General features: G+C 46.0%; 1 protein-coding gene across 1 annotated transcript in view; it reads left to right on the top strand.

The window, feature by feature from the left end:
* ECHS1 (enoyl-CoA hydratase, short chain 1) overlaps positions 1-25,857 on the top strand; it is a 300,922-nt gene that overhangs the window by 94,946 nt on the left and 180,119 nt on the right. Inside the window, exon 5 of the mRNA XM_044056792.1 lies at positions 19,260-19,364. Within this exon, the coding sequence (XP_043912727.1) occupies positions 19,260-19,364 (105 nt within the window). The remainder of the gene's footprint in view (positions 1-19,259; positions 19,365-25,857) is intronic.

Genomic DNA, 25,857 nt, shown 5'->3' with positions numbered 1-25,857 from the left:
AGTGACTCCAGAGCTCTGGACAGATGGGGTAAAAAGTATACACTTCTGCAACCTTTGTTATCAGAGCACTCAACTATCAGTTACACATGTTAAAATATCAACAACGCACTTTGGAACTACTAAAACAAAAGATTTCAACTTTTCCTGAATGTGCCAATTCGAAAGAGTTAGCAGATTTGCTGCACTCTACTTGTCAGTTGGCTAAACACCTCATTACACTGTGGATATGATTCCTTAGAAGCCTCAAGCAGGGCAGCAGTGTCGGGATCTGTTATTAGGAGACATGCATGGTTGAAGGAACAGTCTTTCCCTGATCATGTCAAATCTAAATTACTTGATGCATCCTTGGATAAGGACTGCTTGTTTGGAGTAAAAGCAGAAGAGGTGCTTAAAAGGTGGAAGACAAAGCAAAATCTATGCAGACAGTGAAATATTTCCTTCAGGTACAACCTCCTAGGTTCAGCAGGAATATTCCCTCAAAACACTGGTCCATCCTTGCACCAAACAGACAGGGGCAAGGTAAGCCCTGCAGGGACAGGCCACCTAGACTCCTTTTCCAGGGACAGCAGAGAACCAAACAGTGGACCACTTCCACTCCAAAGGCACAGAGTTCTAAGCCGTCTCTTTATGGCAAAAGCTCTCAATGACTTCCCCTCCTCCTCCTGCCCTCTTTTCACTCACCAAAACCTAGGAGGAAAGCTCTCTCTCTGCAAAGAAAATTGGCTTTCTGTCAGAAAGGACCAATGGGTCTTAAAGATAATTTTTCAGGGATGCAAATTCTCCTTCACTGAGCTGCTAATTCCAAGAGGGTACTCAGACTTGCCTCCAAATCAGTGGGCAGAGGTATTGAAACAAGTCCAAACTCTCCTATCCCAAGGGGTAGTAGAACCTGTCCCCTCAGATCAAACAGTCAAAACCTTTTATTCCAGACTATTCCTTGTTTCCAGAAAAGAGGGTACTTGCCGCCCCATCCTGGATCTATCCATTCTGAACACCTTCCTGGTGGTCCCCAAATTCAAAATTCTACCCTTGCAGCAGCTGCTGCCTATGCTGACAAATGCCTGGTTAGTTACCCTATGATATAAAAGATGCCTACTTCCACATCCCCATAAGGGAATCCTGCAGGAAATTCCTTCACTTCATAGCAGGCTCACAACACTTTCAGTTCTCTGCACTACCCTTTGGCTTATCTACTGCTCCCAGGGTATTCACCAAATGTTTAGCCCTGGCCATAGCCTTTTGCAAACAGAAAAATATACAAATTTACCCTTTTCTGGACGACTGCCTCATTCAGGCAAATTGCAAAGAAAAGCTCCTCAAGGACCTCCTCTTTGTCAAAACCGTCCTAATCTCCTTAGGGTACACCTTCAATGAGAGTAAATCAAGGCAAACACCCTCCTGGAAGATCATCTTCTTGGGAGCACTGCTGGACACAGCATCTCAAATGACCTTCCTATCCCCAGAAAAGCAGAGCTTCCTGCCTCTCTACTTTACCCAGCTGGCTTCCAGAAGTCACCTCATTGCGAGGAAGTTCCTGCAAACCTTGGGGTACATGACATCTTACATCCTTCTAATTCCTCTGGCCAGGCTTCACATGAGAGAACTTCAGTGGTACCTAAAGAACCTTTGGTGTCAGCACTCTCAACCTCTAGAGACGTCTCTATCTCTGGTGGGCAGGGGCCTGTGCCCAGAACAAGGTTCTTCCCATCACACTACGCCCAACCAGGCAGACCATTACCATCAATGCCTCAGACATAGCTTGGGGCGCTCACCTCGAAGGCAGGTGCACCCAAGGTCTTTGGGATGCCCAGCACCTTGCCTTACACATCAGCCAGAAGGAAATGATGGCAGTACAAAAGGCTCTGACATCTTTCAAACCCCATCTCAAGCCAGGGTTCTCCTTATCAAAACAGACAACACAGTGATGTGGTGCATCAACAAACAGGGAGGGACCCAATCTTACCCTCTGTGCAGGCTAGCCATGAACCTCTGTCTGACAGCCTCTTGTATGGGACTACACCTGATAGCCCAATATCTACTAGGGATCAACAACTCCCTGGCAGACCACGTGAGCAGAAACTTACTGGACCCCCACAAATGGTAGCTCCAGAGAAAAATATTATGTACAAATCACTCGGGCATGGGGAACTCCGGAGGTGTATCTCTGCTTTGCATCCCGACCATCAGCTGGAAAAATTCTGTACCAGGGAGTATCACCACCTAGGGTGGAAGGTGGATGGCTTGACCTTCTCCTGGAACACTCTGTTTGAGTACGCATTCCCTCCTCTGCCTCTTATTCCCAAGGTACTGATCACATTGGTACCTCTTACTGCGCAGCCTGACCTCACAGCCTCCCAGGCAGCTTCCCCTCATCTCAGACCTTTTAACTCGGGGAGGGGGGGGATGCTGCACCCAGACTTGCAGGCTCTCAGTCTATCAGCATGGTTAATACTCTAAAGGCTGACAAGGGGCTCCTGTTAAGCAAACTGGTCCTAGACATTATCACAGAGGCCAGAAGGCCCAGCACCAGAAAATCTTATGCAGGAAAATGGAAGGGGCCCCTGTTAAGCAAACTGGTCTTAGACAGTTATCACAGAGGCCAGAAGACCCAGCACCAGAAAATCGTATGCAGGAAAATGGAAGAGATTCTGCTCCTGGAGCCAGTCCAGATGGGGCAATACATCACAACCTTCCATCCCTCTTATCCTGGACTACCTAGTGGAGCTGCTTAATAGTGGCCTCTCCTTCTCCTATATTAAAATCCACACCTCCGCCATTTTAGCTCATTTTGATACAGAACAGCCCCTGTTCTCCCATCCTTTGATTAAGCAATTTCTCAGAGGGGCTTCTAATATCAGACCTCCCTGAAGGCACCCAGTCCAGCCAGGGACCTGAATTATGTTTTGGAAAAACTAACTTTACCACCCTTCGAACCTGCTGCTTCAGGAGAACTAAGATACCTCTCCTGGAAGACTGCTTTTCTCTTCGCTATCACCTCAGCCAGAAGGGTTTCAGACCTTCAGGTACTGATGGCCATTGAGCCCTTCATTGTCTTCCATGCAGACAGGATCTCCCTGAGGACTAATCCCTCCTTTATGCCCAAGGTGATATATAATGTAACTCTCAACCAGGCCATACATCTACCCACCTTCTTTCCTAATCCTCAAAACAAGGGGGAAAGAATTCTGCACTCACTAGACATGCACAGACAGATCAGGTACTATCTGGACTGCACTAAACCCTTCAGGAAAACAGTCCAACCACTATTTGAACCCATTCTACTAGGGCAGCCTCCACTTCTACAGCATTCCAAAGAGGAGTTCCCACCAGGGACATAATGGAAGCTGCCACCTGGACTTCTGTCCATACGTTTACCAAGTATTACCACCTTCCTCTGTTTTTGAAGGCTATGGCAGGGTTTGCCTCTGCAGATGTTCTTCATGTTTCACTGTTGCAGTCATTACATTTGAGTTATCTGCTTGCAGGTAGCCCTCAGTCGGCCTGATTATCAAAGTCTTGGGTCCTGCGTCGGTTGCTGTCTCATCTTCCATGATGTCAGGTAGTCAGGGGTATGAAGCATGCAGCCAACTCCATTACATCAGTCTTTCTTGCTGTGCGGTGCCCGAAGCAGAAGCAGTTCGCAAGTGCCGGTCGACTCCTGAAATTTTTGTGTTCAAGTTTCAGATCCGAAGACTTCAACTAAGCTAAGTACCCCATTGGGGATCTTTTTTCTTGCTCTAAACCGATGTCAGTAAAAGCTAACAATTGTATTTCTTGTGGAAAGCAAATACCTCATAAAGTTTTCATTCATACTGCATTCCTTGCTTAGGCCCAGACCATAATGTACCTTGCTGTCAGTTTTGTGCCTTATTCAAACCTCGAACTATTCGTCGTCGGTTCATTTTCGCCTCTAAATATTTTGGTACTCGGTTCAATTATCCAGAAATGGCTTCAGTAAGCCACCCGACTACCAACATTCCAAAAAAATGTAAAGATAAAGACAGACAGACCGCATAGGTCCAAAGTTGCCGACAAACGCTTCTCCTAAGCTAGTCGCCAGTTTGCTGGTACTCAGTGAGGCGCTTTTGCAGCCCCTGATACCTGCTACATCAGATTTGCAGGCGTCTACTGAGACCCATTCGGAGTCTGGTATGCCGCGAGGTGCTTCTTCGACTGTGGAACCTGCGGATGTCTCTACCTTGGAAGGTCCAGAGCCACCGTGCAGGCATCGCCTTCTGAGGGTGTATTCAGGCCTACTGACTTTGCATATTAAACCAATGCCATCTTCTTCTTCAAGGCCTAAAACTTGATCCATGCCTAGAAAACCAATGCTCAGACTGCATGGTCAGGCCCCATGCCTAAAAAACAATTATAAGAATGGCTGAATACCTTATTACTCTAATCAGGGGAAGCCACCCTTCTCCCTGTGAGAGACCTAGAACTGATTTTCCTTCTGATTCTTCTGATCAGGATTCTGAAATTTCTGTTTTCTCTGACCAGGAGTTGCCCTTATCTACCTATGAGGATTCTGATGCAGAGGACTCCATTCCCTCTGCTTCCCCTCCAGAGGATTTCCCTTTTGGTGAAACTTTGCATACTCTTAGGGAGCATTTCCACTGGGAAAGCCAGCATTACTCTAACTCCAAAAAGAGGCTTAGGGAATTCTTACTCCTATCTCAACACAGGCCTTTAGCTATCCCTCCTGTACTGGAAATTGTAGATGATGCCTTCTTGGAATCTAGCCTGGCCCCTGACACTTTACCTCCGGCTCCCAGAAAACCTGACCGGTATTACAGAATACCTGACTTTCACAAGTTCCTCTTTAAGAATCCTACTGCAGATCCTGAGACCATTTCACAGGGACCCAAAGGCATTAAGGAACTACTGCCAAAAGCCCTCCCCCCTCTGATAGAGATTCCAGGGCCCTGGACAGATGGGGTAAAAAGGTATACACTTCTGCAACTTTGGCCATTAGGGCCTTAAACTGCCAACTGCCAGTTTCATATGTTAAAGTATCAGCAGCATATTATTGGATTGCTTAAACAGAAAATGATGTTGATTCCTGACTGTGCTGAAAATAAAGAATTATAGGATTTAATGCATTTTGCTGAACAAGTTGGAAAACAGACTTTGCAATGTGGTTTTGATTCATTAGAGGCACCTTGCAGGGCGGCTGTAATTGGGTCTGTACTTAGAAGGCATGCTTGGCTTAAGGAACAATCCTTGCCAGATCATGTTAAAGCTAAATTACAGGATGATCACAGGATGGCTCCCTTAAACCAAGACCGCCTGTTTGGCAACAAAGCAGAAGTAGTACTTAAAAAGATGGAGGAAAAAGCTAAATCTATGCAAACTGTTAAAGATTTCCTGCAAGTACAGCCTCCCAGATTTAGTAGGCACTGGCCTTCTAAGAATTGGTCCTTTCCTGCCTCTTCCAGGCCTTCTTAGTCCAAACCAAGAACCAGCAGAACACCCAGGCTTCAGTCCCAAGGTACTCACAGGCCTAAGCAGTAGGGGGCTCCCACTTCCAAAGCTGGGAGTAGTAAGACACCCCCCTATGGTTAACTGGTTAACTGGCGCAATGACTTAACTTTAAACCTTCCAAGCCCTGCTCAACTAACTATTCCTTTAGGGGGAAAGATCGCCCTGCATGCAAAAAAACTGGTAACTCATTACCCAAGACAAATGGGTTTTAAATATAGTTTCCCAAGGATACAGATTCCACTTCCACTCCTTACCAACCCCAAACGGTTGGCTAGACCTACCCCCAAATCAGTGGGCAGAGGCTCAAAAGCAAGGTCTCTCTCTCCTAAGCATCAGGGCTATTCCACCTGTCCCAGAAGAAGAATGGGGCAAAGGTTTCTGCTCAAGACTATTTCTGGTACCCAGAAAAGACCATTCCTGGTGTCCTATCCTGGACATGTCTATCCTAAACACATTTTTGGTAATCTCAAAATTCAAGGTGCTAGGTCTTCATCAGCTGCTTCCCATGCTAGACAAAGATGCCTGGTTGGCAACACTGGATGTAAAGGAAGCCTACCTACACACCCCAATAAGGGAATCTTGCAGAAGATACTTACGCTTCAGAGCAGGCTACATGCACTATCAGTTCTCTGCACTGCCCTTTGGCTTATCTACTGCTCCCAGGGAATTCACAAAGTGCCTAGCTTCAGTCATTGCATTTTTGCAGGCAAAGAAATATTCAAATATAGCCTTACCTAGACGATTGTCTAATTCAGGCAGAAAGCTAGGACATACTATTAAATCATCTGGCATTTGTAAAGAAATTGCTAACTTCTGTGGGGTACACTATAAACGAAAAGAAATCACATCTAGTACCCTGCCAACAAATTGTATTCCTGGGAGCAAGCTTGAATACAACTTCCCAGATAGCCTACCTCACGCCAGAGAAACAAGTTCATTTGACAGTCTATTTCAAACTACTGGCCACAAAGACCCATCTATCTGCAAGGAAAATAGTGCAAGCCGTGGGGTTCATGTCCTCTTGCATTCTACTAATTCCATATGCAAGACTGCATATGAGGAAACTACAGTGGTATCTAAAAAGCCTATGGTGTCAACATTCTCAGGACCTAGAGTCAGTGATTCCTATCTTACCTTGTCTAAAGACAGAGTTCCTTTGGTGGGCAGAGGCCTGCCACCAAAACAAGGGACTGCCATTCACTCTACCCCCTGCCGCCCAAACCCTAACAGATGTATCAGACTATGCATGGGGGGTCTCACTAGGCAGGGCAGTGCATTCAGGGCAAATGGAACCCGAGTCAAATGCAACTGCATATCAATCAAAAAGAAATGTTAGCTGTACAGAATGCTCTGACAGCCTTCAAGGACCACATTCTTCCAGGATAATTATTGGTAAAGATGGACAACACCACTGTTATGTGCTACATAAACAAGCAGGGGGGAACCCACTCATACCCTCTCTGCAGACTAGCCATGGCTCTGTGGAACACAGCCTTGAGCTACCACGTGCACCTACAAGCTCAGTTCCTGCCAGGCAAGCTAAATATACTGGCAGACAACCTAAGCAGAAATCTCATGGACCCACATGAGTGGAAACTGGAACCAAAGATATTCAACATTTTGAGAAACAAATGGGGGTGCCCAGAGATAGACCTATTTGGCTCCCCTTAGAACTACCAGCTGGACAAATTCTGCACAAGGACTCCCCACAGACAAGCTTGGAAAGTGGATGCCCTGTCCTTCACCTTGAAAAAACTATCAGTTTATGCCTTTCCTCCTCTGCCTCTCCAAAGTGCTACTAAAGATCAAACAGGACAAACCAAGGACAATACTTATCACCAGACTGGCCACACCAACACTGGTGTACCCCCCTCTTGCACAGTGTCTCACTTCTGGAACCATGGCACCTGCCTCAGACCCCTGCCCTGCTGTCCCAGCAGGAGGGCCAGATTCTGCACCCACAGCTTCAAACCCTGACCCTTGCAGCCTGGCTAAATTACATGATCTCTCCTTTACCATCCCTCAGTAAGCAAGTGATGGATGTCATTCTGGAAGCAAGGAGGCATAGTACTAGAAAATCCTATGCTGAAAAATGGAAAAGATTCTGTTTCTGGAGCCAAACACAGTGGAGGGACACAACTGTGCCCAATTTACTGCACATTCTTCAATACTTAACTGAGATGCTTCACAAGGGCCTTTCCTTTTGTTCCATCAAAATTCATGCCTCTGCCATTTCAGCTCATTATAATACAGAGCCTCCCCTCTTCTCTCATCCACTGCTGAAGCAATTCCTCAGAGGGGCCAAAAACTTAAGACCACCCAGGAGAGCCCCTTCTCCTGCCTGGGACCTTAACTTTGTATTGGAAAAGCTCACTCTACCTCCCTTTGAGCCAGCTGCAAATGCCGAGTTGAAATTCCTTTCTTAGCCTTCCTTCTAGCCTTCCTTCTAGCCATCACTTCAGCAAGAAGGGTGTCTGAATTACAGGCCCTCATGGCAGTTTAGCCTTTCATCAGCTTTCATGTGGACAGGGTGTCCCTCAGGAACAATCCCTACTTTATGTCCAAGGTGGTATCCAGTGTGGCCCTTAATCAATCCATTCATTTGCCAACCTTCTTTTCTAATCCACAGAACAAAGGGGAACGAATACTGCACTCCTTGGACGCGCACAGACAACTTAGATTTTACTTGGACAGGACTAAGCCTCTCAGAAAATCTAAACAGTTGCTGGTTGCATTTGCTGCAGGGGCAAAGGGGAAGGCCATTTCAAAGCAAAACATTTCTAAGTGGGTAGGCCATTGCATTAATTTCTGCGATAAGCACCATGGGAAACCTACCCCACAGGGGATAAGACCACATTCAACCAGGGCTGCATCTACTTCTACAGCCTTTCTCAGAGGTGTCCCTACCAGGGACATCCTAGAAGTTGCTACCTGGAGTTCTGTACATACTTTCACCAAGCATTGCCACTTGCCATTTTTTTCGTAATCCAGAGCTGATTTTGCCACTGCTGTCTTGCAGGGCCTAATAGCTGGTCGTAACACTCTCTAATTGCCTCCTCCCTTCCTTAGCTTTGGGAATCTACCCAAGTGTAATGACTGCAACAGTAGAACACGAAGAACATAGTACAGTTGGGTACATTTACCATAAATGTAGATGTTCGAGTGTATTTACTGTTGCAGTCCTGGTTTCTCGCCCTCCTTCCCCCTTACATATTTTTTTCTTTAGGGAGACATAAGTTTCTAATAGTGGCTTTTAGCCACCAGGACAACTTTACCATATTTACTTGGGCTTCTGACTGGTTAGGGCAGGAAAAACTGATGTAATGGTGTCAGCTGCCTTCCTTTATAGGTAGGTACTAGGCTATCTGCCCGAAGGCATTTATAAGCTTAGCCGGAATGTGTTGGCTTTCGCCGTCCCCTTAGATTAGTTCCCTGTGCTTCTGTCCAGCAGAGCCATTGAAGTGATCCCCGGGGTAAACTTTGTTTCCCATCCACTCGTCAAGGTTTCTCTTGATGAGGGTCAGCGAGGAGCTCTGCCTTATGTAGATTGGAATCTTATTCCAGAGCAGAGGAAGTTTCTGGGACAGGAATCTATCCCTCCAGCACGTCCTATTTATTGTTGTGGTGAGGTTTAGATCCCTAGAGTGTGTGGTTCAAGGGGATATGGTTTTCTTTAGGTGGAGCATGTCCCTCATTTCTGGGTTCGGACATGGCCTTGTATGTCGGGCAGAGATCACCTCTGAGTAGGCTGTATGGAACTGAGTACAGCTGGAGTTTGTCGAGCTGCATAGGGCATCTGTTTAAGGCCAGTAATCCTGTTGGTGGGGTACTTCTGTGGTCTTTCCAGCTGTTGCAGGTGTCTTGTAAGGTACATCCCAAATGGGGTGTTGTACTCTGATGGGTCTGATGAGTGATGCGTAGAAGGGCACAATGGCCTCTTTTGATGTGGATGCAAACCCTTTTGTGATTAGGTGGGCCATATAGAAGGATTTTCTAACCACTTTGGCCATGTGATTATCAAAGGATAGGTTACTGTCTACTTGGGTCCCCAGATCCCTTATTACGTCTTCTGTATTTAGGGGGCTACCACCTATGTGGTAGTTTGTGGGTACTTTGTTTTTTCCAAAGGGGATGACTATACACTTTTTGGCATTTAGCTTGAGGCCATGGTTTTGACACCAGGTATCTGTCTTGGTGAGGCCCTTTTGGAGGATGTCTGTGTCAACCGGGAGAGTCAATTATAGCCCCTAGTTTGCAGGCGTGTGCGAACTTGGTCAGCTGTAGTCCTCCTGTGCTTGCCTGTACCTCTGAGAAGTATATGCCGAACAGGAGGGGGTCCTAGGACTGAGCCCTGGAGGACGCCACTTGTAACCGATTTAGAGTCAAACCTAGCTCCCACAACTCTTACCATGTGGGTTCTGTCCATGAACCAGTTGGCAACCCATCTCATGATGTAGGGGTTTATGTTCAGGCTGGTGAGCTTGTCTATAGTACCAGAATGGGGAATGGTGTTGAAGGCCTTTGCGAGGTCTAGGTAGGCTATGTGGACCAGCTTTCCCTCGTCTATAGCCTTGGCAACTGTCTCAAAGAAGTCCACCAGGATTAGAAGGCATGATCTGCCCTTAACAAAGTCGTACTGGGTAGGGTCCAGTGTTTGGAGGTTCTCAATATCTCTCTTAATGAGATCCATGATGATGCGCTCCATAGCCTTGCAGACCAAGCTAGTCAGGCTTATAGGGTGATAGTTCCTGGGGTCTGTTGTGGCTCCACTTTTATGGAGCAGAATAACCGTCGCTGTGCGCCACTCTGTGGGCACGTAGCCTGTGGAGAGGCTGAGTTTGAACAGTGTGTTTAGGTGAGGGGTTAGTTCATCTTTGAGCTCGTGTAGGACGCAGCCTGGGACACTGTTTGCTCCCATTGGTGCTGTGTTTTTGGCTTTGCAGAGGGCTGTTTAAACCAGAGTGTGATTTCAGAGGCACTACATTCTTCTAGTATGGTTATGGGTCCTTTTGGGAGTGAGAGGTTGGTGCAGTTTGTACTGAACCTGCCTGCCAGGATGTTGGCAATATCGGTCAGTTCAGTGTATTTTGTGCCATTCTGCACTAACTTCGAGCAGATCTGAGAATTGCCACCTAAAGAATGCCTTGTGGTTATCTTTGGAGTCCTTGGCAATTTTTCTTTCGAACTTAGCCTTGGATGATTTTATGAGGGATTGTAGTTTTTTGCTGATACTGATCAGGGATGTCTTCCCTTCTTGGGATTTTACTCTTTTTTTCTGCACTAATTTCCTCCTCCTATTGTATAGCTTGTTTATGGCAGGCGTCCACCAGACTGGTTTCCTTTTCTTGGACTAATGAGTCTTGGTTTTGCATGGGATAGCACGATCCATGCATTCTTGTAGGTGCCTGTAGAGTCATTAGTAAAGGATTTTGCAGCTTGGACAGCATTATCCTTTAGCATGGGGGCTTTGAAACTTTCCACCTTGTCTTAAGTAACATGAAGTTTGCTTTTAAAAAGATGTCCTTCAAGGATGCATCTGCAGTCCTTACATATGGGTTGTCCTGCCTCAGGCAGCCCTTCGGTTGGCCGGATTCCAAAGTCTGGGTCCGGCGTTGGCTGATGTCGCCCCTTCCCCGATGTCAGAGCGCCTGGGGTATAAAAGTGTCAGCCGACGCCATCTTCCCCAGTCTTTCTTGCCGCGTGGTGCCCGAAGCAGAAGCAGTTCGCAAGTGCCAGTCGGCCAGCTCCTGTAACTTCAGCTACCGAAGACTTCAAAAAGCTAAGTACACCATTGGGGACTCTTTCTTGCCTCAGCCGATGTCAGATCAAATGCTTAAAGTTAATAATTGCTTGACTTGTGGGAAACAAATACCTCATAAGGATTTCCATTCCTACTGCCTCCCCTGCCTAGGCCCAGACCACGACGTCTCGGCCTGTACTGCCTGTGCCTCCTTTAATCAACGCACTCTTAGGTGTCGGTCGGAGTTTGCAGAGGAATTTTTGGGGGCTAGTTTCTCTTATAAAATGCCGTCGGAGACTCCGACTTCTCATTTAACCAAGAAACAGAAGGACAAGGACTGACACACACGGACCGTGGTTTCGGCTGAAACCGCTCCTAGGCCTGCCGCAAGTGTCTCGGTCTCGGCTAAAACCGAGTCCTTGGTACTTCCGTCCGTAGAAACCGCTCAACCGACAGCCTCGGTCCCGGAGGCCTTTTCTGAGTCGGTTATAGAATTACCCTCGGAAATCGGTGTTCAGGAACCTACCAACACCATTCCCCTAGACAAAACTACTCCAGCACGTGGGGCAGCCAGGCCCCCTGCATCCATGTCCATAAAAGCTTTCACTAGGGCTAAAGCTGCTAAGCAACAAAAAACTCTGCCTCCCAAGTCTATTTCTCAGGGATCCACTACAGGTTCTCAGATACTAAGTTTGACTGAGGACCTTATTTCCTTAATTAGGGGCTCTCAGCCTTATCCGGACAGGGGCTCTCAACCCCCACTAGACAAAAGGCCCAGGGTTGAGTCTGCTGAACCTCAGTCCTCTGATGAGGCCTCTGATGGCTCTGCTCTATCAGACTACCAGGAGGAGGCCTTCACGGCCTACGAGGATTCTGATGCAGAGGAATCTATTCCCTCTGCCTCCCCTCCTGAAGAGCTGTCCTTTGGGGAGACCCTTCACTCCATGAGAGAGCATTTCCAATGGCAGGGCCAGGAATTCTCCGATTCCAGGAAGAGATTAAGGACTTTTCTTCATTTACCTCAGCATAGACCTTTGGCTATTCCTCCTGTTTTAAGTGTCATTGATGATGTGTATTCTGAGTCTAGCACTACCCCTGACACCCTTCCTCCGGCTCCTGTTAAACCCGATAGGTACTACAGGGTCCCGGACTCGCATCATTTCATTTACAAGGCCCACTCTGCTGACCCAGAAACTAGTTCCCAGGGTCCTAAAGGGGCTGCAGCTGCCACTTCTAAAAATCCACTCCCCTCTGAAAGGGAGTCCAGGGCTTTAGAGAGATGGGGTAAAAAAGTGTACACTTCTTCCACTCTGTCTATGAGGGCTTTAAATTGTCAATTTCATATGATACAGTACCAAGAGTATTTGTTAGATGAATTGCAGAAAAAACTGTCTTCGCCTGAACCCCTAGATCGTAAGTCACTTCAGGATCTGGTACATAATTCACAACAGGTTAGCAACCATTTCTTGCAGTGTGGTTATGATGCATTGGAAGCTTCATGTAGGTCAGCAATGACAGGTGCAGTCCTACGTAGACATGCCTGGCTGAAGGAACAATCTCTGCCAGATCATGTTAAGGCTAAGCTTCTGGATGCTTCACTGGAAAAGCAAAAGTTATTTGGCTCCACTTCTCAAGAGGTCTTAAAGAAATTTGAGGAAAAGGCAAAATCTGTACAAACAGTCAAAGATTTCCTCCAGGTACAACCACCAAGATTCAGCAGAAATTGGCCTTCTAAGAATTGGTCCTTTCCAGAAGAGAGATTTCAAAGAGGCAAGAACAGGCGTGCCAGAGGTAGAGGGCAAGCTAGAGGCTCCTACAGAGGATGTCAGTGGCAGAACTCCTAACCAGAGAGGTAGTGCAGGTCCAACAACTGCTGCACAAGGACGGACTCAATGACTTCACCTTGACCCCGCTGACCAGGGCTCAATTAGAAGCACCTTTGGGCAGAAAGTTGTCTTTATTCTCAAAAAAATTGGCACAGTATTACAAGGGACAAATGGTCACTGCAAATAATAGACAAAGGATACAGGTTCCATTTCCATACATTACCAGAAAGAAAGGGAATGCAAAACCTGCCACCAAATCAGAGGGCAGAGGCTTTAAAACAAATTGCCAACCTATTGCAAATGAAAGCTATAGAAAAGGTACCTCTCGCAGAACAAGGCCAAGGATTTTATTCCAGACTATTCCTTGTCCCAAGAAAAGAAAAACAATGGAGGCCTATTCTCGATTTGTCCGCACTGAATACTTATCTCATTGTGCCAAAATTCAAAATGCTGACCCTACAGCAACTCCTTCCCATGCTGGGCAAGGGGTCTTGGCTGGTAACTCTAGACCTCAAGGAGGCATACCTGCATGTCCCTATCAGACAAAGTCGCAGAAGACACCTCAGATTTCTTGCAGGTTCAGAGCATTATCAATTCTCAGCATTGCCCTTTGGCTTATCTACTGTGCCCAGAGTATTCACGAAATGCCTGGCATCAGTAATTGCACACTGCAGACTTCAGGGGATTCAAATATACCCGTATCTGGACGACTGCCTTATACAAGCGGACAGCCAACAAACTTTTGGAAAACATTTGAATTATGCCATCCGCCTACTGCAGGCCTTGGGATACACAGTCAACATTCACAAGTCAAGACTTGTGCCATCCCAAAGAATAACTTTTCTGGGTGCGGAACTAGATACAACCACCCAAATGGCTTTTCTCACAGAAGAAAAACAAAGACAACTACCAGATTACTTCAAAAATCTAACAAAACAAACTCAGATGACTGCAAGGAAAATCCTGCAGGCCCTGGGTTACATGGCATCGTGCATTCTTCTGATTCCACAAGCAAGGCTGCATATGAGAAAACTACAATGGTACCTAAGGAGTTTATGGTCTCAGCACAATCACAGCCTAGAAGCTTTGATACCATTCATTCCATGCCTTCAACAGGAATTCCTGTGGTGGGCCCAAGCAAGCCAGTCAAACAGGGGCCTGCCTTTCAGCAAACCAGTAACCAGCCAAACCATTACCTCGGACGCTTCAGACCATGGATGGGGAGCACATATGGAGGACAGATGCATCCAAGGTCTATGGTCTCAGAAAGAATTGCGCATGCACATAAACCAAAAGGAAATGCTGGCAGTGATTCATGCAATCGAGGCCTTCAAGCTCTTTCTACATCAAGGCCACCTGCTAATAAGGACAGACAATACCACAGTTATGTGGTACATAAACAAGCAAGGAGGTATCCATTCCCTCTTTGCAGACTAGCAATGAATCTTTGGGAACTTTCCCTAAAACTCAATATAGAGCTGCAATCCCAGTTTGTGCCAGGAAAAGACAATATACTGGCAGACAGCCTAAGCAGAAATACCATGGACCCACACGAATGGATGCTGCACCCAGACATCTTCCTTCAGATAACACAATCATGGGGGAGGCCGGACATAGATTTTTGCCTCCCACCACAATCATCAGCTGAAGAAATTCTGCACAAGGACATACCACCCACAAGCATAGAAAGTGGATGCTCTCTCTTTCAGTTGGAATACTCTAACAGTGTATGCATTTCCACCACTCCCACTAATGACCAAGGTCTTACTGAAAATCAAGACAGAGCAGCCAAAAGTGATTCTAATAGCCCCGGACTGGCCAAGGCAGCACTGGTACCCACTGTTACGGAGCCTGTCACACACAAAACCGTGGCCTCTGCCACTATGGACACTCCTTCTGACACAGCACAATTACAAAACTCTGCACTCCAGCCTGAAAACCCTGCAGCTGACAGCCTGGAGAATACCTTGACTCCTCACCAGGAAAAGCTATCCAAGAGAGTGAAGGATATCATCATGGAAGCTCGCAGACCTTCCACGAGAAAGACATATTCAGCAAAATGGAAAAGATTCCACACTTGGAGCACCGCAAAGGGCCTAGATGCCACAGTGATGAGCATGGCACATATCCTGGAATACTTGGCAGACATGCTCCATAATGGCCTTTCTTACTCTTCCATAAAAATTCATGCTGCAGCAATTTCAGCAGAATACAATACTGATCCACCTGTCTTCTCTCATCCTCTCCTAAGGCAGTTTCTAAGAGGAATTAAAAACATCAATCCTCCAAGAAAACCACCAGTGCCTACATGGGACCTTAACTTCATGTTGGAAAAGTTGACTTTACCTCCCTTTGAACCAGCAGCATCTTCAGAGTTACAGTTCCTGTCTTGGAAGACTGCCTTCCTTCTGGCCATAACCTCAGCAAGAAGAGTATCTGAATTGCAGGCACTCATGGCAGTACAACCATTCCTTATTTTTCATCAGGACAGAGTCCCCTTGAGAACCAATCCTTCATTCATGCCAAAGGTGGTATCCAGGGTCTCATTGAACCAAGCTATTCACCTGCCTACTTTCTTTCCAAACCCACAAAACAAGGGAGAGAAACTTCTGCATACCCTGGACATTCACAGACAGTTACGCTACTACTTGGACAGAACTAAGACTTTCAGAAAAACTGACCAGCTGTTGGTAGCATATGCTGCAGGCATTCAAGGAAAAGCAATTTCCAAACAGACAATTTCAAAATGGATAGGAAATTGCATTAGATTCTGCTACTCTTATCATGGAAAAGCTGTGCCAGCTAACATCAGACCTCATTCCACCAGAGCTACAGCCACCTCCACAGCCTTCTTAAGAGGGGTGGCTACCAAGGACATTTTAGAAGCTGCTACATGGAGCTCCGTGCATACATTTTCCAAGCATTACAATTTACCCTTATATTCCAGATCAAGAGCAGGCTTTGCTATGGCAGTCCTGCAGGGCATTTTAGCTACACCATCATTTTCTTAGAGCCTACCACCCCAGCTTGGCTATGGTATTCTACCCATATGTAAGGACTGCAGATGCATCCTTGAAGGACATAGTACAGTTTTGTACCTACCATAAATGTAGATGTCCGATAGGTATGCATCTGCAGTCAGGTTTACCCTCCCTCCTTCCCCTCTGTGGTACTTCTTGGGTACTTATCCCTCTTATAGCTAGCTGGGGTTATCTATTATGGTGTATTTGTTTTATATTACTGTGCATGTTTGCAATATTTTGTATTTCTACCAAATTTAGCCTTCCTTAGAGGGCACCTGGCATCTGGGGCAAGAAAAACTGAGGAAGATGGCATCGGCTGACAATTTTATACCCCAGGCGCTCTAGATGTCGGGGAAGGGGCGACATCAGCTGACGCCGGACCCAGACTTTGGAATCCGGCCGACCGAAGGGCTGCCTGAGGCAGGACAACCCATATGTAAGGACTGCAGATGCATACCTATCGGACATCTACATTTATGGTAGGTACAAAACTGTACTTTATTCACTGTGGTTTCTTTGCCCGGGGATGGGGGCGGAATGTGGGTATCCATAGTGATTAGTTTATGGTCAGATCTAACCAGTGAGGGGTTGACCTCCAGTGTGGAACACCGGTCGCCCATGTTGGTGATGACCAGGTCCAATATGTTGTCACCTCTGGTGGGGGTGTTGACCACTTGATCCTAGGGTGTTTGAGTTTATAAATTCTAGGAAATGTTGGGCAAGGGAGTTAGTATTTGAGTAGTTCTCCCAGTTAATGTTTGTGTGATTGAAATCACCCAGTATCAGGGTGTTTGGTAGGACCTTTTTCCCAGTGTTTCCAGAAATTCAGAATGGGGGTCCTGGGACATGGTGGGTGATCTGTAGCAAGCTACAATTTGAATTGCAGTTTTGCCCGCTGTTAGTTGCACGTGTATGATCTCTGAAGCATTGTGCTGTGCCACTAACCTGGAGGTGTGGGTATCCTTGATGAATATGGATACTCCCCTGCCTTTTGTATTTTGGTCCGGGTTTTGTGGCAGAAATGTATGGTATAAGTTGTAGCCTGGTAGTGCTGGAGTGCTCTCTGGAGCCTTAAACCAGGTTTCTGTTACTGCACATATATCGATTTTCGCCATACTGAGGAGTGCCTCGAGTGCATGCATTTTGATGTTTAGACTTCTGACATTGAGTAGCATTACCCTTAGTTTTTTGTTACTTTTGCTATTTACGGTGGTGGGTTTGTCTTTTGAGCCTTGCCTAAAAAGGGCACTATGGAGTTGGCAAGAGCCTTGGCCAGTATTCGAAAGCCTAAGGGTGACAGTTGCAAGCTGTTTCTAGCGAAGCAGCATGGCTTGTCGAGCATGTCATCCCAGGCTGACAGACACTGGATCCCCTTTGAATGACACCAGAAGCTTAGCCAGTTGTTGAAATTGATAATTTTTTCTTTATACCGTGGTATCATTCTTGGTGAGGGCTGGATGCTACTCAGGGTCAGGGTCATACTGGCTTGGGCTACGTGATCAGAGAGCTCTTCCATGTCTCTCTTCATGTAGTCCAGGGAAGTACGGCTCAGGCCATTCACACCAACATGGACAATGACAGAGTCGTATTTGTATTTGTTCTGGAGTGACCTGGATGCTTGTGTTATGTGGCGGATCCTGGCACCCGACAGGCAGCTAACAGTAACTTTCTCCTTGTTCAATCTAGTGAGTGGGACATCAGTGTGCCTGACTATAGTCTCACCTATTACTAGTGTGTTGGGTATGTTATTTTGCCTTAAGGGCTGTGATTCCGTGGCACACTGGTTTTGTGAAGTATGTGTTTCATGGATTGTGTTGGTACTGATGACCTGACGTCAGACAGCAAGCGACAGCAGCCGATGCAGAAAAACATTGACTGTGGTATTCGAACCTGCAGAGGGCTACCACAGCAAGGATAACCCACAGGTAATGACTGCAACAGTGAATACACTCTTAACATCTACATTTATGGTAAGTGTACACAACTGTACTTTTTTCTGACATGGCTGGAGTAATGTGCACGTTCATCTGAAAACAGTTTCATTCTGGCCATCTTTGATGCATGTTGACTGAAAAAATAATCATGTTCTTAATTCTGTACAGAATTTCGACACCTACTATTACCTTACTTCTGTGAAATGAGTTATCCTTTTCGAATGTGAGATTTCATATACTGTTTGGAAAAAATCTATTTCTTATCAAGGACTCAACATTTTTTCTATTTCTTGTTCTCTGAAGTGTGGATTTACAATATGAGCCTTGTTGTGTTAAAAGGTCCCAAGTTTAACAAACTCATGATACTGCATGTGGTCTTAAGAAAATAACTGTTTAAGTGTTCAGCTTTCAGTAGCACCTGCCTGTTCACTGCACTTTAGGGTTATGATGTCATTTCTCAGTGATTGAGTAGAAATTTGTTAGCAGTTTAAATTACTGTGTGGACTCCCATTTGGATATCATACACATCTTAGTTTTTTATGCTTAAAATAAGGTCTGAGTTTTTTCCATCATTTTAAAAAAAGTGGGGGGTATGGTCTGCAGTAAGCAGAGATTATAATTCCAAAATGTGCAAATCCTAACTGGATTCTTAAATGCTTAATGCATATTAGTGTGTTTTATATACAGGCAGTTACTTTTATAAACAGTGATGATATATCATACTATCTGAGGCATGGCAGCTGCTGTAGGTATTCAACTTTTGGCCTTGTACTGTGTAAGAACCCATGAATGTGCATCAGATACGTACGTCTGGTGCACACCAGTTTCTGTCTTATATTTTACCTAACAGTCTAACATTGAAAGTAGTAAATTCTAAGGAGTTCAGTTTGGAAATTGACATTTGCTGCCCTGTTGCTATATGTACTCTTATAATTGAAACTTATTTCTTAACATTTTTTTTTTCAGTTTAATGGTTCTGTTCTCTCCAGAGGTTTGCGCAGTTATTACTGAGGAGTAAGTGAATGTGTATATTTGGGGTGAGGTGGGGGAAGTGTTTGTATGAGCTAGGAAGCTACCCTGCTTGACAGTGTGATACTGTGAAATGATGGCCATATGACATATGGTGGCACACGCTATGAGGATGTTGGAAAGTAATTCCTTTTAACTGCTGTAAAACACCTGCTGTCATGAAACTGCTGAAATGTAATCACAGTTAACAAAAATAACATGAAGTTAATTTGCTGCTTTTTAGGGGCTGGAGGAACACAGAGACTTGCCAAAGTTGTAGGAAAATCCTTAGCTATGGAGCTTGTTCTCACAGGTGACCGAATCTCAGCAGAGGAAGCCAAACAGGCAGGTATGTTTTATTATTTTTGTTTTTATTACGTATTTTGTGGAGAAAATGAACCATCCAACCTAATCACAGTCATCATGTGTAGTATTAGATGAGACTAGGTGCAAGAAATTTGGAAACTGCAGAAAAGTATTTCTGTGCAACAAACACTCTACAGGAAGAGTACATGTAAAATTTGATCAGATAAGGAAACTGGCTCTGGACTAATGTCCTCCTTGGACTTGGTCTTGACCAAGTCTTTTGGTGCTTTCCAAAATTAAAAATCCCTGTTCCATGCGTCCTGACCATTCCTGGATGACTGGTGAGATACATCTCTCCCATCTACCAAAACCCCTCCATTAGCTCTTCAACCAGTCTCTCTACTGGTTAAATCCTTGAGGTGCGGAGAACAGCTGATGTTCTTCGTGTTTCACTGTTCCAGTCATCACATTTGGGATATCCCTGCCAAGGTAGCCCTCAGTCGGCCCGAATACCAGAGGCTTAGTATTTCTGCGTCGGTTGCTGTCGCTCCAGGACTGATGTCAGGTCATCAGTGGTATAAAAACAGGCAGCCGTCATTACATCAGTCTTTCCTGCTGAGGACCCTGAAGCAGAAGCAGTTCGCATGAGTGCCGGTTGGCCACTACCTGAGTTTTCATTTCCGAATTGAAGTTGAAGTCTTCTAAGGCTAAGTACTCTGTTGGGGATCCTTTTTTCTTGCTCTAACCGATGTCAGAAAAAGTTAACAATTGTCTCGTCTGTGGAGAGCAAATACCATACCGAGCCTTTCATTCTTACTGCGTCACTTGTTTAGGCCCAGACCATGACGTCCCCCGCTGTCGCTTTTGTGCTTTATTCAATGCCAGAACTGTACGTCGTTGGGCCCTTATTGTAGCTAGATATTTTCTCTCTCAGTCCTCAAATTCTGATATGGCTTCGGTAAGCCATCCGACAACTGATCTTCTGAAAAAAACGTAAGGATAAAGACAGACCACACAGGTCCAAAACTGCCAACAATGCTTCCGTTAAGCTAGTCGCCAGTTCTCTGGTCCTCTGGCACTTTTGCAGCCCCTGATGCCCACTTCTGTGGATTTGCAGGCCGCTACCAAGACCCTTTCAGAGTCTGGTATGCCACGAGACTCTTCTTTGACAAAGGATTCTGCAGATGTCTACCTTGGATGGGTCCGGAGCCGCTGAGCAGGCACCGGCTTCCGAGGAAGTACTTTGCACTACCGATACTCTACAAAGACTGACTTCTTTCGCGTCTACAGTTTTTTCAAAAACTACTGAGTTTCTAAGGCCCAGGGTATGCACCACACCCAAAAAAACGACGACCCAAGCTCAGGTGCCCGCTTCCTTGCCTCAGTCTCAAATGCTTAAAATGGCAGAAGACCTTATGCTCATCAGGGGAAGCCAGGCTACCCCTTTCAAGAGAAAAAGACTTGTCCCCAGTAATTTTACCTGAACAGGAGTCCGATGACTGTGATGTATCTGAATATGAAGATATGCAACCCCTTTTTGCTTATGACGATTCTGATGCAGAGGAATCCATCCCTTTAGCCTCTCTACCCAAGGACTTTTCTTTTGGGGGTAATCCTACATACTTTAAGGGAGCATTTCCAATGGGAAAGTCAGGACTATTCTCAGTCAAAAAAGAGACTGTGGGAATTCTTAGATCTTCCACAGCACAGACCTCTGGCCATTCCTCCTGTCCTGGATGTTGTGGATGATGATTTTATGGAATCCAGTCTGACCCCTGACACCCTCCCTCCTGCTCCCAGGAAACCTGACAGGTACTATAGAGTCCCTGACTTTCAAAAATTACTTTTCAAAAATCCTACTGCTGACCCGGAGGTAATCTCTCAAGGACCTAAAGGAATCAAAGCAACTTCAGCTAAGAATCCCACCCCCTCAGATAGGGATTCCCGAGCATTTAGACAGATGGGGTAAAATGTATATACCTCTCCTACTCTTGCTATTAGAGCATTAAATTGTCAGTTCCGTATGCTGAAATATCAGCAACATACCATGGAACTCCTTAAACAAAAAATATCTTCTTTCCCTGCTTGTGCAGAAAATAGTTACAAGAGTTAATGCATTCTGCAAGTCAAGTAACTAAGCACACCTTACAAAGTGGTTTTGACACCCTAGAAGCATCTTTGCAGGCAAGCAGTCACTGGTTCAGTACTTAGAAGGCATGCTTGGCTTAAGGAACAGACCTTGCCAAATCCAAAATATTGGACGCACCCTTGCACAAAGACAACTTATTTGGCACCAAGGCAGAAGAGGTCTTAAAAAGATGGAAAAGAATGTTAAATCTATGAATCTATGCAGACAGACTTCTTACTGGTCCAGCCACCGAGGTTCAGTAGGCATTGCCCCTCCAAGCACTGGTCCTTTCCTGCCCCCCCCCCCCCAATCAGCTCAGCCCAGCCCAGACCCAGGGGAAGCAGGCCCCCCAGACAGCCCTAGGGAATGCAAAGTTCTAAGCAGTGGAGTTCCTCCTCTTCAAAACCAGGGAGTGCAATGCACCACCCCCTTATGGTAAGAGCTCACAATAACTTTACACTTCCACCCCCTCCTTCTGCCCACCTGCACTTGCCCCTAGGAGGGAAAACTCTACTTCCACACAAGCAACTGGGCCGCCATTACCGACCGCTGGGTCCTCAACATAGTGTCCCAGGGATATAAATTTTATTTCCACACACTGCCAATCCCAAAAGGGTTCCCAGATCTTCCCCCACACCAGTGGGCAGAGGCCAAAAAAGTCCTTTCCCTCCTCTCTTTGAGGGCAATAGAGCATGTTCCTGCAGAACAGATAGGCCAAGGTTTCTACTCCAGATTATTCCTGGTACCCAAGAAAGAGGGCACATGGTGCCCCATTCTCGATCTATCCATTCTAAACAACTTTCTGGTGATACCAAAATTCAAAATACTCACCCTCCAGCCGCTTTGTCCTATGCTTTCCAAGGATGCTTGGTTAGCCACCCTAGACTTAAAAGTGGTCTACCTACACATCCCAATCTGGGAATCATGCAGGAAATACCTACGTTTCAGAGCAGGATCACTGCACTTTCAGTTCTCTGCGCTTCCCTTTGGCTTATCCACTGCTCCCAGAGTTTTCACAAAATGTCTGGCTCCCGCCATTGCTTTTTGCAGACAAAGTAGTATTCAAATTTACCCATACTTAGACAACTGCCTGATTCAGGCAGACAGTCAGAAAAAGCTGCTAAAGCACCTGACCTTTGTAAAGGGACCTACTGACCTCCCTGGGGTATACTATCAATGAAAAGAAACCCAAACTAGTACCCACAGAAAAAATTGTATTCCTGGGAGCAAGCCTGGACACAGCATCCCAGATGGCATTCCTTACACTAGAAAAACAAACCTACCTGACAGCCTTCTTCTTCTCTCAACTAGCCGCCAGACCCCAGTTATCCGCAAGGAAAATCCTGCAAGCTCTAGGGTTCATGGCTTCTTGCATTCTGGTCATTCCATATGCCAGACTGCATATGAGGAGACTACAGTGGTACCTAAAAAGCCTTTGGTGTCAGCACTCTCAAGACCTGGAAACTCTTATACCAATGATACCTTGTCTAAGGAAAGATTTTCCTTGGTGGGCAGCAACATGCTACCACAACAAGGGACTTCCCTTCTCTCAACCCCACGCCGCCCAGACCCTCACCACCGATGTATCAGAGTATGCCTGGGGTGCACACCTGGACGGCAGGTGCATTCAGGGCCAATAGAGCCCAAATCAAATACATCTTCACTTCAACCAAAAAGAGATGTTGGCAGTTCAGCATGCCCTGACAGCTTTCAGACCCCTACTCTCCCCGGGGCCTCTACTGATCAAAACAGACAACACCACAGTGATGTGGTACATCAACAAGTAGGTAGGGACTCACTCTTATCCCATGTGTAGGCTCGCCATGACCCTTTGGCACATTATTTCAGCCATGCAACTACACCTGTTAGCACAATTCCTGCCAGGCTGTCTAAACTCTCTGGCAGACAACTTAAGCAGAAACCTGCTAGACCCACACGAGTGGCAGCTAGACCAAAGAACCTTCACCCTTATAACCCAGAAATGGGGCACCCCAAAGGTAGCCCTCTTTGCCTCCCACTCCATTCATCAGCTCGGCAAATTCTGCACCAGGGAACTTCACAGCAAAGCCTGGAACATGGATGCTCTATCCTTCCAGTGGGTAAACCTCTCGGTCTGTGCATTTCCCCCTCTACCACTCATTTCAAGGGTACTGCTCAAAATAAGGGAGGAAAAACTGAGGACAATCCTGATTGCCCCAGACTGGCCATGCCAGCACTGGTACCCACTGCTGTGCAGCCTGTCACACCTGCCACCATGGCACCTACCTCAGATCCCAACGCTCCTGACCCAGAGGAATGGAGAATTCATGCATCCACAATTGCAGACCCTCAATCTGGCAGCCTGGCTTATTCCCTGACCTCTCCTCAAGCTGCCAGTGTAAGCAAACAAGTTCTAGATGTTATATGCGAGGCCAGATGCCCCAGCACTACAAAAGTCTTATGCTGACAAGTGGAAAAGGGTTTGCACCTGGATCCAGGCTAAGGGAGCCAGAATGGCACAGCCATCCCTACCTCTCATCCTGGATTACCTGGCAGATGTACTACACAAGGGTCTATCCTTCTCTTCTATTAAAATTCATGCCTCTGCCATCCCTGCTCATTTCAGCACAGAGCCACCTCTTTTCTCGCAACCTCTCCTCAAACAGTTCCTAAGAGGGGCTAACAACTTGAGGCCACCCAGAAGAGTTCCTACCCCAGCTTGGGACCTAAACTTTGTGCTGGAAAAGCTCACCCTGCCCCCATTTGAACCTACAGCTTCAGCAGAGTTAAAAATTCTCTCTTGGAAGGCAGCCTTTCTTCTGGCCATCACTTCTGCTAGAAGAGTGTCAGAGCTACAAGCACTTATGACTATAGAGCCATTCATCATTTTCCATGCTGACAGGTTCTCCCTCAGGACTAACCCATCCTTCATGCCAAAAGTGGTGTCCAGTGTGGCTCTCAACCAATCTGTTCATTTACCCACCTTTTTCCCTAACCCACAAAACAAGGGGGAAAGGATTCTGCACGCTCTAGACATGCGCAGACTGCTCAAATTCTACCCAGACAGGACTAAATCTTTTAGAAAAGCTGATCAATTGCTAGTCTGCTTCGCTGCAGGAGCAGAGGGCAAGGCCATATCCAAACAAACAATTTCCAAATGGATAGCACACTGCATCCATTTCTGCTACAAACACCATGGAAAACCTCCCCCCCAAGGGGGTCAGGGCACATTCCACCAGAGCAACCTCTACCTCTGTAGCTTTCCTCAGAGGGGTCCCCACCAGGGACATCCTGGAGGCTGCAACATGGACATCTGCTCATACCTTCACCACGCATTACCACCTGCCTATCTTCTCCAAATCCAGGGCAGGCTTTGCCACTGCAATCTTGCAGGGCATCCTAGCCAGCCCCCAGTCTTCTTGACTGCTTCCACCCTTTTCTTCAGTTTTGGGACTCAACCCAAATGTGATGACTGCAACAGTGAAACACAAAGAACATAGTACAGTTGTGTAGACTTACTGTAAATGTTCAAGTGTATTCACTGTTGCAGGCCTGGTTTCCCTCCCTCCATCCCCCTTGTCTTCTCTTTCTCTCTCTCTCCTTACAAGGAATTTTTGGTATTTACTTTCTACTGGTGGTATTCTTCCACCATAACCTAGCTCCCTATTGGGGGCTCCTGACAGGGCAAGAAAAACTGATGTAATGGTGTCGGCTGCCTGTTTTTATACCACTGGCGACCTGACATCAGTCCTGAAGCGACAGCAACTGACGCAGAAATACTAAGCTTCTGGTATTCAGGCCGACTTGCAGGGATAACCCAAATGTGATGACTGCAACAGTGAATACACTGTAATATCTACATTTATGGTAAGTGTACACAACTGTACTTTATAGTACCTTTGTGTAAAGGCTGCCTACCATTGATCCTGTGAACCACATGTGCATTAGTCATCTTACTAGTATTACTTGCAAAGCTGTGGAGTGTTTATTTTAGTTGAACTAATACAACTGTAATAAAGGTGATCCCGGGATACACATCTTTTCAGCATCAATAAAAGGCAGATCATGCCTTTTCAACTTGGCTTGAGCTTTTTGAAGAGGGTATAAAGGCCAAGGATATGGAGAATACATATCACCTTGTTAAGGCCATAAAGCACTATCCTACTTGCTAGGGTTATTGACAGACTCTTCCATCTCCATATTAACCGCTATATTTCACTTGATACGTTTTTGGTTCTTTGACAGAACCCATACTGTGAAGATCGATAGTTTGATCTGGAATGTTCTGCAGAAAGCCCACAGGAAACTGAGAAAGAATATGCCCTTAGTTTAGAAGAAAATGATCTAAAGAAAGAGATGCGTGATTTAATAGAGATGGAGAGACACATTAAGATCAATGAAAGAAATAAAGTACAGAAAGTCAGTAAGA

Source organism: Protopterus annectens, chromosome 14.part0 (assembly GCF_019279795.1).
Source record: "Protopterus annectens isolate FY-2018-M chromosome 14.part0, PAN1.0, whole genome shotgun sequence".
Lineage (NCBI taxonomy): Eukaryota > Metazoa > Chordata > Ceratodontiformes > Protopteridae > Protopterus > Protopterus annectens.
Note: the sequence above shows the minus strand (reverse complement) of the source record. Positions and strands in the feature narration are given on the sequence as shown.